General features: G+C 36.9%; 1 protein-coding gene across 4 annotated transcripts; it reads right to left on the bottom strand.

The window, feature by feature from the left end:
• Positions 1–1296: 1296 nt before the first annotated feature.
• LOC120079534 (agglutinin-like protein) lies at positions 1297–18704 on the bottom strand. 4 transcript variants are annotated; one of them, XR_005482256.2, is made up of 9 exons: positions 18308–18704; positions 10527–10866; positions 10270–10390; positions 6443–6743; positions 6267–6356; positions 3347–4066; positions 3105–3278; positions 1737–2124; positions 1297–1630 (listed from the first exon to the last, which is right to left on the bottom strand). XR_005482256.2 is itself a non-coding variant. In XM_039033744.2 (9 exons), the coding sequence occupies exons 1-8, from the start codon at positions 18329–18331 to the stop codon at positions 1767–1769; spliced, it is 2112 nt and encodes a 703-aa protein (XP_038889672.1). In that variant the 5' UTR covers positions 18332–18704; the 3' UTR covers positions 1297–1630; positions 1737–1766. The 4 variants fall into 4 exon arrangements, 3 of the variants coding, with proteins under 3 accessions (XP_038889672.1, XP_038889673.1, XP_090171673.1); XM_039033744.2 differs by having other exon boundaries at positions 3105–3262; XM_039033745.2 differs by having other exon boundaries at positions 3105–3262; positions 10584–10866; positions 18308–18689.
• Between the last annotated feature and the right edge of the window lie 85 nt (positions 18705–18789).

Raw genomic sequence — 18789 nt, 5'->3', positions numbered from 1 at the left:
GGTATCGAGTGACCTTCAAATGATCGAGTATAAAGTAATCAAGCATCGAGTATGACGTTGATATGATCGAGTATACACTTCTCAACAGCAGCCGTATCGAGTGATCATGAAGCTGGGTATCGAGTGACCTTCAAACGGGTTATGAATTCAAAATAATCGAGTATAAAGTAATCGAGCATTGAGTATGACGTTGATATGATCGAGTATACACATATCGATTGCAGCCGTATCGAGTGACCATAAAGTTGGGTATCGAGTGATCGTACATCGAGAAACGTGTGACGAGCCATCGAGGACCGAGTAATCGGAGTAAAATAATTGAGCGCTAATCAGAGTAAGAAAAACGAGGGAGAGTAAGGAAACAGACCAAAATAATCGAGTGCGCAAGTGAGATTTGGGCTCCAACTATTTTAGTTGGAGCCCAAACGTTATAGCCCACCCACCTAACTATATATAAGAGGTTACACAATAATGAGGAAAATACACCTTTGATACTTAGAGTTCGAGTTGATGCCTATTTGATCTATAGATTCACTTTAATTGTTCCTATGTTATTCTTAAGCTTTTTTCTTTTTTTTTTTTATTTTTTATTTTTATTTTTATTTTTACTATTAGTTAAAAACTATATATCTCTCTCCCCTCACTTTGCATCACTGTCAACTTGAAAACTTGGTGTCGCTCATTGTCACCAATAAGTAAGCATGGGTGCCGGCTTCGTTTTAGAAACCAAGACTTCGTTTGAGTAATGTAATAATATGTGCGGTAGAAAGTGGAATTGCAAAATGCCACTGAATTTAATTTTATGCTTTGTACTTTTGGATCCTCAACTCACTAGTCATCGGTGTGATGCTAACCAAGTTTGTACCTTTTGTTGCTCCCAAATATCTCATTTGGCAACATAGTACCTAATATTCTATAGAAGATGTCACGTTTATTCAACATAGTCCTGAGTTGAAAGAAATTATACAACTTCAAGATACTAAACAAATTTCCTAAACTCGAACTTATAACACACAATATAGACATCGAAAAATCCGAAAGTGAGCTAGGCGAGAAATTTTTGTTAGCATGCTTTCAAAAAGCAAGGGATAAGAGGTCAAATCATCTAATCAGGACATCATATTCAATCCCAAACTGTCAGTTTCCGGCGCAGGCATAAACATATATATTTTTACACATACACAAACTGAGTTATCCCAAAATCCAACCAGAACTCGAGAAGCTCGTTGAGAATACAAATTCACAAACTTCCACCTCGAGAAGGTAACCACTAGGATGAACTTTTTATCAGAGTCGTGGAAACTCCATTAGTTTGGAGTGATGAATGATCTAACGTTATGTTTCAATCTTCCAACAAGGACTAAAATAGAATTAAAAAAACATCCAGACGCTCACAGGCACTACATAGACATTAGCATCACATAAATAATACAACCCAGTTATTGCTGGTGCATGTTAAGATACAGACAACTTGGTCTCCAAATCGTTCTTCTGAGTTTATTTTTTCTGAATACAGACACGTACGTTTTGAGATGTCAATATTTCCAAATGTACGTTCCGAGATTTTGATACTTCAAGCTCCACGAGTTGGTTGATGTTTTAAAGCTCCCGCAACTGCGGTTTGTAAGATCTAGTAGGCAGATGAACAAAAAGATCTTGCATTATGTATAAATCCATATGGTCAAAAGCATGGGAAGCAAACAACTGAGCAAGGAAGAGATAAAGGAATGAATTACCCGTATGATATTAATGACAAGGACAACTCCTCACTGGGAAGCTTCGTACTCCAGAACTACATCATCTACCAATCCAGTATTCGACGTGTTATCTGATGTGTCCATACAAGGACTAGTTTTTATCTGCTGCTGCGTCTCTGCTAACGTCCAAGAACTTTTAGACCCATCGAGAGAAATATGACGTTCGCCTGATGCATCATAAGGAAAGAATTCCATTGGCAAGCTCTTCAAACCTGCCTTCTGCTCAGAAGAAAGCTTGGCAGAAATAGGAGATTCAGGCGCATCGATATAATTTTGTGAAAATTCAAAGGGTCTATAGAAGAGCAGATGAGCCACAGTTCTATCGATGGGGTTGGTCTCTGTTTCAGCATCCGACACCCCGGCAATTCTATAAAACAATATAAAAGAATGCAGAGGACATCACAGAAATTAGAGATTCCAATGGAATTCCTCGAACCACACTGAAAATCAACTGACATTTACGGAAATATGTCGTATTCAAGTTGTATCATTCGTTAAACCAACCAACCAAGTCCACTAGTACTAAAGATATGAAGTAATTTATTACTAAATATCAAAGAGTCGCTTTGTCTTATTTTGGCTTGACTTCTATTTTGTTTGCACAAGCTCCAAGTCTAACGCTATATATATTAAGCAACTAAATAGAGTTTGAGTTAAAACTGGAACTATTTATTGAAGAACACAAGCAAAATACGTGGGGATTGGAAGGCTCTCTAAAACCACTGATTATAATCTCAGCTCACAAATTTCCCTTTTTCACCCACCAGGTTTTTAACTTTCTTGAGGTTTTACGGACGTTGAAAACTTACCTTTTTCTTATATTATGAAATAATATTTCAACTCAGAACATACATTTTAACAAAATAGTTTTCAAGAAAAGAAGATAGAAGCAATCCTATTATTTTCAATTAGGTTTTTTCTGCTGTTATCTAGAATTAGCGTTCATGACTACTTTCTAACTATAGAATAGCTTCAGTGGATTATGCTTTTTCATACCATCAACCATTAAAACACAGTAGACTATGTTGCTCTAATTATTTATGTTTTAGTTCCTCAATGTAATAGTCCCAGTTTTGACTTAAAAAGATTAAATTTTCTTAATAAAACATGTCTCCCAATTGCTTGCACAAGTCCTAAAGTGTCTCTAAAATGTCCCGTGCATGTCCTAACATGGCTGCAATTTTTTAAAAGATAATAAAGAATAAGAATTCGAAATGACAGACTACTTCCGGACTCACATGAGCAAAAGAGATTGTGGCAGAAACTCAAAAATATTCTTTCAAGACTAAAGGGGAGAATCCCTGAACAACTCAATACGAGGTAATGAGTATTGAAATGCGTTCGAACCTGCAATGACTATTGATTTCTCCTTTTGCCGTGAAGTCATTCTCATCTCTGGTACTTTTGTTGGAACTACTTGTATCGTTAGCATAATGTCTTTGTATTGCACTTTGAGCCAATCGGAACAAGCTGTCCCGGATACAAAGTCTGATTTTGAAATCCAGCTGTAGTAAAACATTTCTAGGGCATTGTAACTAAAGTCAGGTTACTCTAGGAGGAAAATAATCCACTCACAAAGTCAGGTGTACCTTTGAAATAATTTCTTGAAGCCTGCAAAGAATTGTATCTTCCATAGAACAACGATCAACTGTGGTGGAGACTGTATTAGAATCATCTTGCTCTAAAGGCGACTTTGGATCTAGAGCGGGAAGAGTGTATATTTCTTCAGAATCAATATCAGTCTTTTCAATGTGCTGCGACTGAACTTCTTGGGGACATTTTGGAGAAATAGATTGACTAGTAGTAGAGACTTGACTATTGAACTGTTGCTGTTGTTTTTGAATGGCAAGCATTGCCTGCATTTGTTGCCTTCTCCTAAGTTTTTCAATTTTTTCTTGAGGTGTCATGGTAAGAGACTTCACAAACCCATCGGCTGGCTTGTCCACCCGATTCGCACCACTGGGGGAAATATCTTGACCAAGAAGAGGCTGATGCTGGAGATCTACCGGCTGAATTTGGGACAGCAAGGGTACAGCAGAATATGTATTTGCAGCAATTGGATAAAATGACTGGTGCATCAAAGGATTGGAACTTCGATGGTAATGCAATGACTCAATTCCTTGTAGATGCCGATGTTTAGTCATAACTGAAGGCGAAGATGTTCCCAGCTGTAGAGCTAAATTGTTATCAAACTGACCTGCTGGGTTCGTTGATGAAGGCCAGTTACCACAAAAGTCTTGAAACATCTTCTCATCGCTTTTCCCCTCAGATCTTTTACGAGATCTCAACAGTTTCTTCTGCCTACCAATCTGAAGCATGGAAGAGTGATAAAAATTAGATAATGGACAGAAAAGACTGACTAGGACCACCAGGGTTGAGAAATAGATGCCTAACAGTAAAGTTAATGTAGAAACCATCATTCCAGCACAAAAATGTAGTCGGCAACAATCCCATGTCACATCAATGAAAGCATGAATTAACTTTAAGTCTTTATTCCGACACACTGAGCAAGGTTGCTAGTTCTGGGTGGGTACATAGAAACAGGCATATGTGGATATGTAATTACATTGACAATCGCAAGTCTGTGCCTATTACTCCTTTTTCAACTTATTAGAGTCCAGTGTAATCTTCTGATTACTGGCTATTGGTACACCGCTTATTATGGGAAATTGTTAGTGTACCTATATTAGTTGTAGTCATAACCACCTTCCTACTGAAGGTACTTGCTATTTGCTTGGAGTTGTAAGTGGAACAGATTCCATCATAGAGGAACAAGTACACATTTGACTGGTTAGTAGTAAAACAAAAAAGTTCTGTGAAATTCACCTAAAGATTTGAATTGAAGCAGGTGTGACAATTTAATGGTTATTATTATTATTTACACACAAACAATTGTTTTCATTAAGAAAGAATGAAAGAATACAAAAGCATACAAAAAAAACCCTGAAGATGATGTTCCAATCAAGTAAACTGTTTCCTAGTGATTCGAAGCACAAAGAGACATAAAACCTCACCAAGCAACAAAGCTCACAAGGGTTCCCCTCCACAACCCAAAAAAACTCCATTATTTCTCTCTCCCCATATGTTCCATAACAAAGTACACACTGCAACAAGCCACAACAACCGGCTCTTCCGACTAAAAAACGGATTAAGGAGGAACTCCCTGATTGAGTCTTTAAAACCCCTTTGATGAGCATGCACAAAGCCTAAAAGAAGTGGTTCCACAAAGTCCTCACAAACTCACAACTTCAAAGCAATTGATCTGTGTCTTTATCTGCCTCCCAACAAAGCATACAACAAAAGGACCCACTAACGAGGGCAACATCCTCAAAAGTCACTCCATAATGTTCACACGTCTATTAAGACTTGTGAACTTAAGTTTCTTTGGAATCTTAATCTTTCACAAAACATCAAAGACGGCCTCAAAGAGTGATCAAAAGAGTGTCAAAAAAAATTATAAGAGAAACCCTCCAAAGGATCAAGACTCCAAAAGCGAACACCCCTTCTCCTAGTCCTGAATGAAATCTCTCCAATCAAAAACAAAAGAGACAAGACCTCCCTCATTTCCCTATTAGATAGGGCCCGATGGAAACCAAATGAGATCAAAACGAAGCTCCCCGACCAAATCAAGAAATCAGAGATTAAATGATTTTTAAGGTTGGACAAATGGTATGACCGAGGAAACGTGACAATAAGTAACCATGTGATTGGTGAGTCGGTAATCCTTTCACCAATGGTGAGACCAATCACATCAAGATGAAGCTGAAGCAAATTGAGGGTTGGAGAGTTAACATATAGAGCAACTATGACAAACAATTTGTTGGCTGCTGGACTTTACCAGTAAGTTACAACCATTTAACAGCCTTTATGGTTGCGACATGGATTGAACAAACCTTTGGTGGAAGGGATTTTGGGAGGAGGCGAGACGAATTTTATGCTCAATGCCTTAGTTTGGGCAGCAGTTTCTAAGGACTTTCCTAATTGTCCGTTAGGGGTTATTATTTTGAAACGGAGACCTTTTTTTATTGGCCTCCCTGGTGGATGTTTTTTTTCCCTTCCGCACCCTTTTATATTCTTTCATTTTATCTCACCAAATAAAGAAGAACACCTATTGGTAGATGTTGAATTAGATGAGCATGGCAGAAAATTTGAATTTAAGAATGGGGGCATTCGGTATCACCTTCCAAATAAATCGGAATAGGCAAGCTAATGACTGACAGCATAGAGTTTAGTAGAACTTACGCTCAAACATCAACAATGATATATTTAAGGGGTGACTTTTTACAACCTGGTTAGCACATGAAAGTTAATGTACTTAATAATAGACTGAACATGAAAACATCCCATCTACCAACACTGGCCATCCTTTTAGATTAATTACCATTGAAGTATTTGTATGTAGTTACTCTTTGATACATTCAATCTTCATTAGCAGGTAAAAAGGCTTAAATACAGCCAACAAAAGGACAACCAACTAATTACTTCAATAAAAACAAATGAGAAACGAACCTTATTTGAAAACTCATTGGCAGATGCGATAATATCAGTTCTTTGGTGAAGTGTGGCTGCAGCTGGGTTGGGTATTGTCTCCAGATCTGTCTGGATGAGGCAAACAAATTACGTAGAATTTAAAGTTTGATAAAAAAAAATAGTAGGAGAAAATGCACTAGTTCGCCGTGTAATACCCGATCCTTTGCATTAGCTACAGTCATATCTCCTTCTACATTTGTTAAGATCGCACTTCCAGTCTGCAGCCCAAGTGGTCCAACATCACTACTTTGCCCATTGGGAAGAGTAGATACTTGCTCATTTTGTTTCGAGTACTCTGGATTCTTTATTTTTTCAGTGTCCACTCCTGAGTCCAAATTTTGCGACTCCACAGTTGGGAATAGCTTCATTGGGCTGTTACGCAAATCTTTCGAAGAAGAAGACCATAGCTCATCAGCATCATGGAGACTTACTTGGCCAAATATTGGGTCATCATTGCTACAAAATTGCCATGGATACCATTGGTTAGAGAAAAAAAAGATTTTTTTTAATAAGAACAACTTTCGTTGAGAAAAAATGAAAAAATACGCGGACATACAAAAAACAAGCCCACAAAAAAGGGAATCCTTCTATATGAAGGGACTCCAACGGTACATAATCATGTCAATAGGTTAATTATAAAAAACCTTTGAAATCAAAGCCCAATAAGAAACATGAAAATGAATAAGAGACCAAATTTATCTAGCTTCCTTCTCAACCCTCCTAAACACCCTACTATTCTTCTCACCCAATAAAACCCAAACAATAGCACAAACACTAGCAAGCCAGAGAAAAGGACCTCTCTCCCCGAGCGGAGGATTGAGGAGGAACTCCTCGATCATATCTTTAACATCTCTTTGATGAGCACACATCATACCAAACGTTTGGAAAAAAGAGAAAAAAAAAACTCGCAAAATCACAATGCCAAAGAATATGGTCTAAGTTTTCCTCCGCATTCTTGCACAAGATACAACAAAAAGGCCCAACCAACGAAGGAAACTTCCTACCAAGCCTATCTAGCATACTAATACGGCCATGGAGAACTTGCCAAGTGAAGAATCTCAACTTTCCAAGAATCTTAATCCTCCACATCAACGTAAAGACACTCACCCACAGGAGAAGGATTAACCAAACACTAGAAGAAAGACTTGCACGAGAACCCTTCCAAAGGATTAGGGTTCCAAAACTCTCACATCTCTCCTCTCAAGGCGAAAGGGGTGACTGTCAATAAGAGAAAAAAGAATTATAATAGGTACAAGAATGTTTCAAAGAATAAGATTGCATTTCTACGTGACAAAGACACAAAAAAAAAAAACTCTGATGCACTATCAAGATTCAAGACTAGCCACCAACTTTGGTTCTAGTGATCATGCAATGACTGATTTGCACATGATAATATAAATAATAAATCATAATAGATTTTTTATAAAAACGGGCACATTAAATGTTGTCCAAAGAGCAATCAACCCAAGATTAAGAACTAGAAAAGAAGAGAAAATATAATATAAAATATAAAAATCCAATTGTAAAAAGAAGATACACATGATAACTGTTGTCGGGGGAAGTATCTACACTTGTGATGACGACTGGGTTGAAACTGAAGATAAAAGACAACCACTGTGAGAGAGGATTCACAAGATTAAGACCTACTGCGGCACCAAAACTTGAATTAGATTACAATTTAACATTTAAAAAATACGTGTGTGGCTTCCAAGTGGAAAAAAATGCACTAAAATTATTGTTTTTCTAATGGAGTGAGTCAAACAACTTGACATGCAGACCTTTCATCTAAGGCTGTTCCGTGTGCTCTTTCAATTCATATCCGTCCTCAAGATGAACAATGCTAAAAGTAAAACTACTTTGGTAGGCATTAAAATATCAACTGAAGAACCAAATCGGCTCTAGAGGAGGAAGAGTCACTCTTGGAAAAGTGCAATTTTATCCAGCATACCCTTTTATCCCTTGTCAGCCTTTAGATGCCCATCCAAAGTTATAAAAGACTGGGAAAAGCTCATTAGAGACAATATTTGGAAAGGCCTCTCTAGAGTGAGAAGTTCTAACCTTGTCAATTGGAACAATACTTCCATGCCTATTCAAAATGGAGGGCTGGGAATTGGTGACCTTACTGTGCGGAAATTTTTTTGAAAAGAAAATCAATCTCTTCATTGAATTAATGAAATGAGACAAAAGCTCAAAATACAAGATATAGATACAAAGAGCAAAAACAAAACCGTGATCAAAAGATGCACCCAGAGAATCTCAACTAGGTTAACACCCCCTTAGCATCCTCATCATATCCATACAACGCTAAACAAAATCGTTCCAACATCAACGAGTACAAAAAGAACAAAAGTGGGGGAGGAGATTTACGAATCAACAAAATACACTCTGGAGAAAATTATAGCCAGCAATCCCTAGTGAATTGGAAACTCATTCCTAAATCCTCCACCCACTTCAAGGTTCATAGGAAAGCCATAGCCGATGCTGCCGTCTTGTGCAAAAGTGGTACAGTTGTAAGTAGCCATAGCCACCCACATCAGCCGCACCTCCTAGATCCAGCTGTCGCCAAATCCAATTGTGCTCAAATCCGTCTGCTACACCTTCTTCCATATCTACTTCAAATCCACTCCAATTCGTCCAATTCACGCTCAGATCTCATGTCATGAGTATGTTTCCGCCGTTCGTGGGTTTAATTTCACCTGTTTGTGGTCCGCCTCGCCGTTCGTGTTTTGTCTGTGATTCATGGAACTCTACAATCAGATTTGCTGCAACAAGAACCCTCTCCGATCCGAGTTTGATTGCTCATCTTCTTTGCATAGTTTTGCACCGCTGGCCGTGGGTTTTGTCTGATCGTCAGAATTCTTTGGAACGGTCTTTCACCTTTGTGTTTCTCTTCCGTGAAATTCGTGAAGTCACGATTTTTCAATTTCACATTTGGTTCAATATTGATTTGGTTTAGTATAAATCGGTTCAGTTAGTCCATGTTGGTTCAAGCCCGGTTCGGTTCTTTCAGCCAAGTTTGGTTTGATTAATTAAGTTTGGTTAAAGTTGGTTCAATTTGGTTTATTTGCAATTATGGCAAATCTCCTTTTGCACAAAGGCCTTTGTTCCATTTTAAATCAGCCGTTTGAGGGTTTTGTTGTAGATCGCTCAATGAGGATCTTTGTTTTCAGCCCAGAGGTTCTTCATAGGCTTTGTTATCTATCTCTCTATGATGATCTTTCTTTCCAGCCTAGAAGTTTGTTTTCGTTCTTCGTGGGTTTATGGTTCCAACCTACTTCGTGTTTTCATTTTTCGTAGGTTTCTATTTCCATCCTAAATTTGTTGATTTGTTTTGGAAGTTATCTTTACAAACTCAAGATCTTCGCCAATCTACCACCTTGAGTTTGAAGGAGGGTGTTAAAAGGAAATTAGGGTTTATTACTAATTATTATTTTTCATTGTTATTTTCCTTTTTGAGTATTTTCCTTTAGTGGTTTCTTGATGTCTATTTATTCACCATGGTAAAAGGTTGATTATGTACTCTAATTTATTCAATAATATACAAAATTAACACACACATATATATGAGAAACTGGGATGATTTAATCACAAAAAGCACAGACTAGGGGCCAAGGGGCAAGGAGCCTTTTAATATGTTTCAGTTTCTTCTCAACAAACCAACTTACCAACTTGACATGAAGAATGCCTTTTAGTAATATAAGGAAGCGAATCTATGAGAATTTGACTTATTTCATCTATTTATTATTAGAAAAAACGACAACATTCTCTTCCAAAAGGGTACAGAACAATATCAGCTCACTACATGACTGCACTGTCTCAGGTATACATTGACAAGACACTTTTTTTTCCACGTCATAATTATATAATTTGACTTCAGTTAAAAAAGTAGAATAAAAACTAAAGAAGAACAAGAAGAAGGATAGTTCTTTTTTTAATTAAACAATCTTCAATCAAGGAGTTAAGGGGGAAAATACCGATATACCTGAAAATTCTATCTAGGTCATCAAAACTTCCAATATTAGCCCATCCATAGTCGACAAAATCAGCCTGTTCTTTACCTTCTTCACTACTTTGAAAATTTGTTGCACCTTTGGTCATCGCAGCTGTCAATACATGTCATTCAAAAACTTAGTACATGACCGAACTTTTATACCATTGCTCGTCAATATTGCATTTGAGCACGCATATACCTCTGTAGAATTTACAGAGAATAAAAGACATAATATCTTTATTATTTACCACGTCTTGGTGAATTATATTTGCTATTTTCAATTAATTCATGAGATACTTCAGTACCCTTAGAGTCCCGGTCAATTCTGGAAGGTTTAGACAAGGATACGTCAGCCAATGGATCATTGCTGAGGTTTGAGGTGGAGGTTCCTTCTTTGCCAGGACTGCTTTCCAGCTTTCTTCCATGGTTATCATCAACATCAGTCCCGGGTGACTTTTGCTCCACAACTTTCGTGTATACCGTGTCTTGATTCCATTCTTTCTTGTCATAATAATTCTCACTAGCCTCCCGATAAGGCACAATATGATCATCACTATCCGCTGCCTCACCCCATATTATATTCGCAAGCTGAAATTACCACAGAAATTTAAGAGAGGAAAATCTTGTAGCACCTAATTATAATTTGCAATCAATGAGTAGCAAGCACTAATCAAATCCCTTTTTTATTTTTTGGTACACTCAAGAAAAGGAAAGAAATTAATGCATCAAATCATACAATCACTTAAATGGTCAACCATGCAACCAGATACATATGATACAATGAGCTTCATTCTGCTACAATCCCAAGTCACTACGGACATTGCTCTTTCACAGTCGAAAGGAAAGCCTTCAATGTGGAATTTGATAACAGGTACAGAGGAAGTCAAGCTTGTATCACTAATCCCCTACAGATATCTCCTCTTTTCTCTCTCCTTACATTGGCGCTATCTTACCAGAGTTTATCAGAATGTTTAAATGAACGTATTATTAGGATTTCCTACTAAGTTTTCTACTTTCAGTGGATGGTATGTTGTTGTATAATACAAGGTTGAAAACTTCATTATTTGCCTTTAATTTAGAAATGTTTTAACTTAATATTATAAGATTTAATGTAGTTTGTGAATGAATTTCAGGATATGAGCAAAAGAACGAGATTTAGAGTTCAATAAAGTGAAAACATACTAATTTTGCTTAACACAGACAAGAAAGGGCTAAATCTCCATAGTAGGGAAGAAAAAAAAGTAAAAATACCCAAAAAGGGACGTTGCATCACTCCACAGTGCCACACACGGCTCTCTAACCAACATGGTTTCAGGGTAGCACCATAGTGCTGTGACTGAAGACCTGCAAGAAGAATGTTGTGGCGTTGCGGCACAAACACGCAAGGGCTAAGATTTTCTTCACACCGCTGCAGCACTAGTGCTTATTTACGGAAAGTTTTCTGTATTGTCTAGGATTTTCAGCCGGTCATGGTATTGAGTTTTAGAGTTTTTGAGGCCAAGAGAAATAGTTCTGAGCAGATTTCAAAGGGTCCTTGGTGCCGAGGTGATTCCACCATCGAGACGGGACAAGAATGCCTGATAATGCTTTCCTTTCCCTTTTGTATCTTTGATTCTTCTTTGTATTTTTGCCCTCTAGCTATGGTTCTATCTATGGAAGCCATGTTAGGCTAATTTTTCATTGGGCTAGATGAATTCTTTGGATTATTGCTAAACAATTTTATGGATCTTGAATGTCAATTTCTTTTTTATAAGAACATCTTTCATTGAGAAAAAATAAAAGAATACACGGGTATACAAAAACCAGCCCACAGAAAGAGGGATTCCTTCTACAAGAAGGGACTCCAGGTATACAAAATCACGTATGTAGAATAATTACAAAAGACCTTCAAAATTGAAGCCCAATATAAAATATAAAAACGAATAAGAGACCAAGTTTATCTAGCATCCCTCTCAACACCCCTAAACACCCTGCTTTTCCTTTCATCCTACAACACCCAAACAATAGCACAAATGCTTGCAAGCCAGAGAATTCCCAAATGGCAGATTGAGGAGGAACTCCTCAATCATATGCCTAACATCTCTCTGAAAAGCACACATCATGCCAAACGTTTGGAAAAAAAGAGTCACTGACGAAGCTCGCAAACTCACATCGCCAAAAAATACGGTTCGAGTTTCCTCCACTTTTCGACAAAGAATACAATAGAATGGCCCAATGCGATGGCATCTTCCTAACAAGCCTATCTAACGTACTAATATGGCCGTGAAGAACAACATACCAAGTGAAGAATCTCACTTTTTAGGAACCTTAATCCTCCACAGCGAAGGAAAGATTGACTCACCCAAAAGAGAAAGAACAACCAAATACTAGAAGAAAGACTTACACGAGAACCCTTCCAAAGGATTAAGCTCCAAATTCTCACATCTCTCCTCTCAAGACAAAAAGGGTGACTCTCAAGACGAGAAAGAAGACCAACCACATCCGTCATTTCCCCATCGGAAAGAGCATGATGGAATCCGAAGGAAAACGAGCAAAGGCTCCCTATCCACACGAGAAAATCAGCCACAAATGATTTTTAAAAGAAAAAAAATGATACAACCGGTGAAATACCCCACAGAGAGGTCTCTCCCCCACCCCAGTGCTTTTTTATTTTCTAAAAAGCACATCTCTCTCCCATCCCCCACCTCACACCGGACCCAAAGAACAAAAGCAGGGATCTTGAATGTCAATTTACATTATCAATTTCTAGCATGACTGTTATTAATGCTTGTGGTTGCCTGATCTTCAATTGATTCATTTCATGATTTAAAATCTTGCTTTAACAAGAAAGTTTTAGATCTGATCATGCAAAGAAAGTTTTAGATCTGATCATGCATGCTAGACCATCATTTGCACACACTAGAGTAGTCGAAAAACAACAGATATTGTTATTGAAGAGTCTTAATGCTTTGCTTAATTATCTAATTTCACGAGATTAGTAATTAGTAGTTAAGTGAAAGAAAAGATCGACTTCAGGAGTAGCAATCTGGATAAAAGACTTCTGGATCTAGGAGTTGTGTTAATTGGTTCAAGAGTTAAAACAATTGAGTTTAGTAAATTTATTGATGGAATCTATTCCCTAGAATGTCTCTTTGTTGAAAATTTTCATACTTGATCACTTTACTTGCTTTCTTAGGATTAAGTTTACTTTCATCGCAAGTCAATCCCCTAAATAAAATTAGAACAATCTTTGAATAGATAAAAGATTATCAAATTGGTTCCTTGAGGATGATACTCAACCATGGTCGTTTTAACTATATCATAATTTGATATGTGCGCTTGTGTGACATTAGTGAACTCAACAAGTCGACTCAATGGCTTCTAGAAAATGTATATTTTCATCCACCAATGAAATTTTCTTTTTCTGTTTTTTTTTTCTTTTGGCTAATTATAAAATTTTGCTCTAATATTTGTACCATCCTAAGTATTCTTTATCTTGAATCCTTAAAAATTTTCAATTGCATATCCTTCGTCTTGAATCTTTCAAGTTCCAATTTCATCCTAGATGTTATAATGTGATTAGTTTTTGTCAACGAAGTTCTATCTATCTGATTAAATGCTAAGATTTATTAATAAAATGGTTACCGGCCTTTAAAATATATTCTATAACTTAATTACCCCAAGTTCTAATTCAATGATCTAGACATGCAAAATCAAAACCCTACCTACTTCACATTGTTTCAACTAAAAATAACTAACTTGACTCACAATCAATGGTTGTGATCGAAAAAAAGACCCATTTGAATTGTACTATGCTACAAATAAGAACTGAGTGCAGAGGGAACCATCGTTTAACTAATAGTCTGTTAGGAACCAAGGTAGTATGAGATGCCTTTGTCCCACGTTGGTCAGAATGAGAGGACCAATTTGGTACTTAAAGCTATTTGGGATTGCTTTTGAAATCGTAAAAAGCTATTTTAAGAGAATCTTAACTGCCTAGGTTGTTTGGTAAAACAACTTATTTATTAATCTACCCAAATTCACTTTTAAAATTGTTCTAACGTGCAAAAATTATTTGATGGAACTTTCAAATTTTAGTTTTTCTAAAAATTTGGTATATTCCCTTACCCATTCAAACTTTCATTTCATTAATTTATCTTCTCACATTTAATTCAAATTTTAATCGGTTTAAATTCTTATAACAATTACTTATAATTTTTTTTTAATTAAACAAAAATGGTTGCAATTTAAATCATATAAATTTTCAAATAATTATATAACTAAATTACACTAATTATTAATTTACCAAACACCTTAGCTAGTTTTTTCTAATTTTAAATTAAAATTTACCAAACACTCTTTTACTTCTATCCACAACTAGTTTTCTAGAAGCATAACTACCAACAATTATTTTAAAAGCTACAACAATCCCAAACGAAGCCTTAACTGGCTTGGCTCTCCCACCCCAATAGCTAGCTTTTGGGGTGTGGTTCTCCAAGGTGCTTAAGTACCTAACAATGGTGTCAGAGCCGGTTGTTGACGTTCGGGGTGGAACCAACGGAGAGTTCTGAGCGGGTGTGGCCGAGTGAAGTACCACCGGAGTAGCCACCGGACGTCGGCTTTCCAAGGATCGCGTATTGTTAGGAACCAAGGTAGTATGAAATGCCTTTGACCCACATTGGTTAGAATGGGATGACCAATGTGGTACTTTAGTGGCTTGGCTCTCCTACCCAATAGCGAGCTTTTGGGGTGTGGTTCTCCAAGGTTGCTTAAGTCCCTTTAAAAAGGGAGGAGTAGAAAATTTCCCAATCTTGAAGATAGAGAAAATAGAGAATTTCCAATTTTAGAAAAAAAAAGATTTTTTTTTAAAAAAAACCTTCTAGGGAGAGCTTCAGAGGGTTCTATATGTGAATTTTACAGACTCGTTAAGAGTCATACCTGCTCACAGTAACTCTATCTCATAAAGCAATTGTCTCAAAAAAAAAAGGAAGCCCACATCCATTTTGCCACCATGTCCTTATCACAAAGGCTAAACTTTTCTATGCTCAACTCACCTATGCTAAGCCGTGTCAAAACCACCACCCACCTAATCAAATGGATATCCCCACTCTTGTCAACACCTTCCCACAAACCTTCCCCTTGAAGATTTTCTCTTTTACAGGGAGAGAATTTTTAATATTTTCCACAATACAAGTCTAAAAGGATGGTCAAATATTTTAATCATGACAAGTTTTGATTAAGAAGAATGAAATAATACAAAACCGTTAGTCACGAACCAATAGAAAAGGACCAACAAAGGACCTGCCTCCAAAAAAATGGAAACTCAAAAAGGAGCCAAACAAGAACTAGTCTAACAAAACAAGAAGACTTGTAATCTAAAAGAATAAGGTTCTACAAAAAGTTACAAAAGTCTTTAGATATAAACACCTAAAGTGACGCATTAAACCAAACAAGTTAACAAGGAACCATACCTCCCAAGACCTCTCCACACTCTTAAAGATTCTATTATACCTCTCAATCCATATACACCATTTAAAAATAAAAAAGAATAATAAATTTATTAAAAATAAATATAAATAAATAAATAAAGGACACTTTTTGCCATGGAAAGGGTGCAATAAACCTGCCAGAATAGGATACCACAGATTGTTACAAGACAAACAAACTCTAAGACCCTCGGAATTGCGATTCCAAATCAAGCAAACAAATGAAGAACTCCAAACAGAAAGAAGAATGACACAAGAAAAATAAAGGTGAACAGCCCCAATAAGAAAAAAGAATGCCTCTATGTCAAATCCATAGGGTTAACACCACATGACATGCAAGACCTATCAAGCAAAAAATTTGACCCTCCTGCGAACATTAACCTTCCACAGCGAGAAAAGTAAAGGTGAAGTAGAGGAACAAGGATTATGCAAAGGATTGAAGAAATAAGCACAAGAGAACTCTTTCCAGATCAGGGGACCAAACTAACGAGAAAAGGTCCAAATAAGTTAAAAGGAAAGTAACGCTATTATGTAACATTATAATTCGAGCATTAGCCTCTTTTAATTTCATCAATGAAAAGTATTGTTTCTATTTTTCTAATTATAATTTTTTTTTAAAAAAAAGAAAAGAAAAGAAAAGAAAAAGAGTGAGGTTAAAAGGAAAGTAGCCAACATCAAAATTCACAACCCACTATAGAAGCCTATCTAGACAATTCAAATGAATCATAGTTAATACCAACAAAAAGGAATCAAAAGAATCCTCCATGCTAAAGCAAAAGGTCTTTTCATCAATGGACTGAAGATGAAACAAATTAATTTTACCCCTCCCTACATGAAACCCTTTTATGAGACCTTAATTAGTTCATAGAGACTAGCTTAATAAGAACATTAACAACCATGAGAAAAAGAAAACGCAAAGGTTCATCTAGCTTGAGGCTACTAATGGCTAAAACTCTCCCCTCAAGGCTACCACGCCAATAACCAAAATAGAAAACTTGATTGACCTAGTCCACCTTAAATCCAGTATATCAATTTAAATTCAACATCCTTCTTCCATGACACCTTATCCAAGAGACACAATCAACATGCATGATTTTAAGTGTTCACAAAATAAAATTTGAAAATGTATTTTTCCTAGTTACAATCGAACTTCTATAATCATAAGTAGCCTCATTGACAATAAAACTTGATCAAAGAATTGTCTTCCCGTAATAAAGGCCCTTGAAAATCTAAAATAGATAGAAAAGATCAAATCATCCCTTTCCATGAAACTTAGGAAAGACCTTCCCTAAGTCCTTTTTAAAAATATCCCAATTTTCATTAAAGAAAGCCAAGGTGAAGCCATCCAAATCAGGCATTATATTCCCACCAAAGCTCTAGGACACTTCAACCATCCTTGATCCCAGACTATAAAGAAACAAAAACATAAACCTTCCAACAAAAGTCTAGACGAACCGAGGGATAATGGGGCATAAGGAAACAAAAGTTTAGAAAGGAAAAAAAATACAAATATTATAGCATCACAATCACGCTCTTTGTAACCTAATTTATCTTTGTTTTTCGTCTCTAGAAAGAATCCTCCCAATAAATTAACTCCTTGAATTCCTTTGGTAACCTGATCCAAACTTCCCTCAACTCCCTGCTCAGGTTTCGTTACTCATCTAATCCAATTGTCTTAATTGTATCCGGAATCACTTGCTTTTGATCCTAGATACTCGGACCAAATTTCCAATTCTCCTGAAGTGCCTCAAGCAAGGATAAATTCATCATAAACCAAAGTCCCTCTTACTTGTCTTCAACATTTACACCCCATCAAGACTTAAAAAGAAGACAGCCACATAATCTCAAATATATTAGTCTACACACAGTGTAGCCTAAACCCAAACAGATAAACATAACTCTCGGACCTAAGGATTGTCTCATTTCTTCAAAACTGTTCAACCAACATCTTGACAGCAAGAATATGTCTCATCTATAGTACGTCACTCTCTCTCTCTCATTGGTTGGACTAAGTAAACCTGGCATTAACCAAGGAAGGATTTATGAAACTACAACTCACGATAAACCTAGTAAAACTCATCGTAGATCAAGTGATGCCAGCCCAACAGACGCCTTCATGTGACATTTGGTCATACTACAGTCCCCGCCAGACACCAACGGCAACCACAAAGCTCGAAAATGCTTCCTAGCTCCTCCCAGAATGCTCTACTCATTCAACGAGTTACTAATTGACATCCCTTTGCTTTCGAAGAAATTGAACTGCCTAAGGAATGAAATGCTGAGGTGAGTATCAGATCGATCAGATTCGTGTTCTATTCTTCCAATAAGCTTCTCCAAAAAAGTGTAAGATATGGGTTTGGACGTGAACACACTGATTCGTTGGCTCAATGCAAAAACTATCCATGGTGGTACTATAAACCAAACAAGCTAAACAATACCCAGAAACACTTTCCACTCCCTCGACACAAAAGCACCAACTGTTTCATATTACAGAAGTAAAATATGAAAAAAAAAATATAAAAAATAAAAAAATAAAAAAAAACCACTAGAAAAAGTGGGGTTACCTCTTCGTCGTTCCAATCAAACATAGCTGAAAATCCCAGACAGAATCTCTAATCTAGAATCCAAATCCAACAGCCAATCGAAGATTGATCCGCACATCGCCGAATTATCCGAAAAAAGTAGTTACGAAAAGAAAATCTCGAAATCCGCAACAGAAAGCATCAAAATCCGGAAACAGAACGGCGTTGAAAAGCCCGGGAACAATCGAATGAAAATAAGAACAACACAAAGAGATTACTGAGTCAGGCGATAAATTCGCAAAAACCAAATGGAAAAAGGAGCTTTCTGGAGGCGTATGAATTGAAATGGAGGAGCAAGGAGGAAGAGGAAAGAGGATTTGGTTTGGTTGAAACAGAAGGGCACGTGAGGTCACGTGGGTTCTGTGAAGGGGAGTTGAGCGAGTGAGACGACACGTGTGAGAAAACGTATCTGAAATTGTGGCTGGGAAGACTGTGATCAAATACTGGAAGCTGATTGGTTGGAA

The sequence above is a fragment of the Benincasa hispida genome, chromosome 7 (assembly GCF_027475165.1).
Source record: "Benincasa hispida cultivar pf3 chromosome 7, pf3_genome.v1.1, whole genome shotgun sequence".
Lineage (NCBI taxonomy): Eukaryota > Viridiplantae > Streptophyta > Magnoliopsida > Cucurbitales > Cucurbitaceae > Benincasa > Benincasa hispida.
Note: the sequence above shows the minus strand (reverse complement) of the source record. Positions and strands in the feature narration are given on the sequence as shown.

Coding starts and splice junctions, on each gene's coding strand:
- LOC120079534 (XM_039033744.2), bottom strand. CDS start 18,331: ATGTTTGATTGGAACGACGAAGAG. Junction 10,867..18,307: donor TTGATTGGAACGACGAAGAG/GTAACCCCACTT, acceptor TGGTAATTTCAG/CTTGCGAATATAATATGGGG. Junction 3,263..3,346: donor TTCAAGAAATTATTTCAAAG/GTACACCTGACT, acceptor GTTTTACTACAG/CTGGATTTCAAAATCAGACT.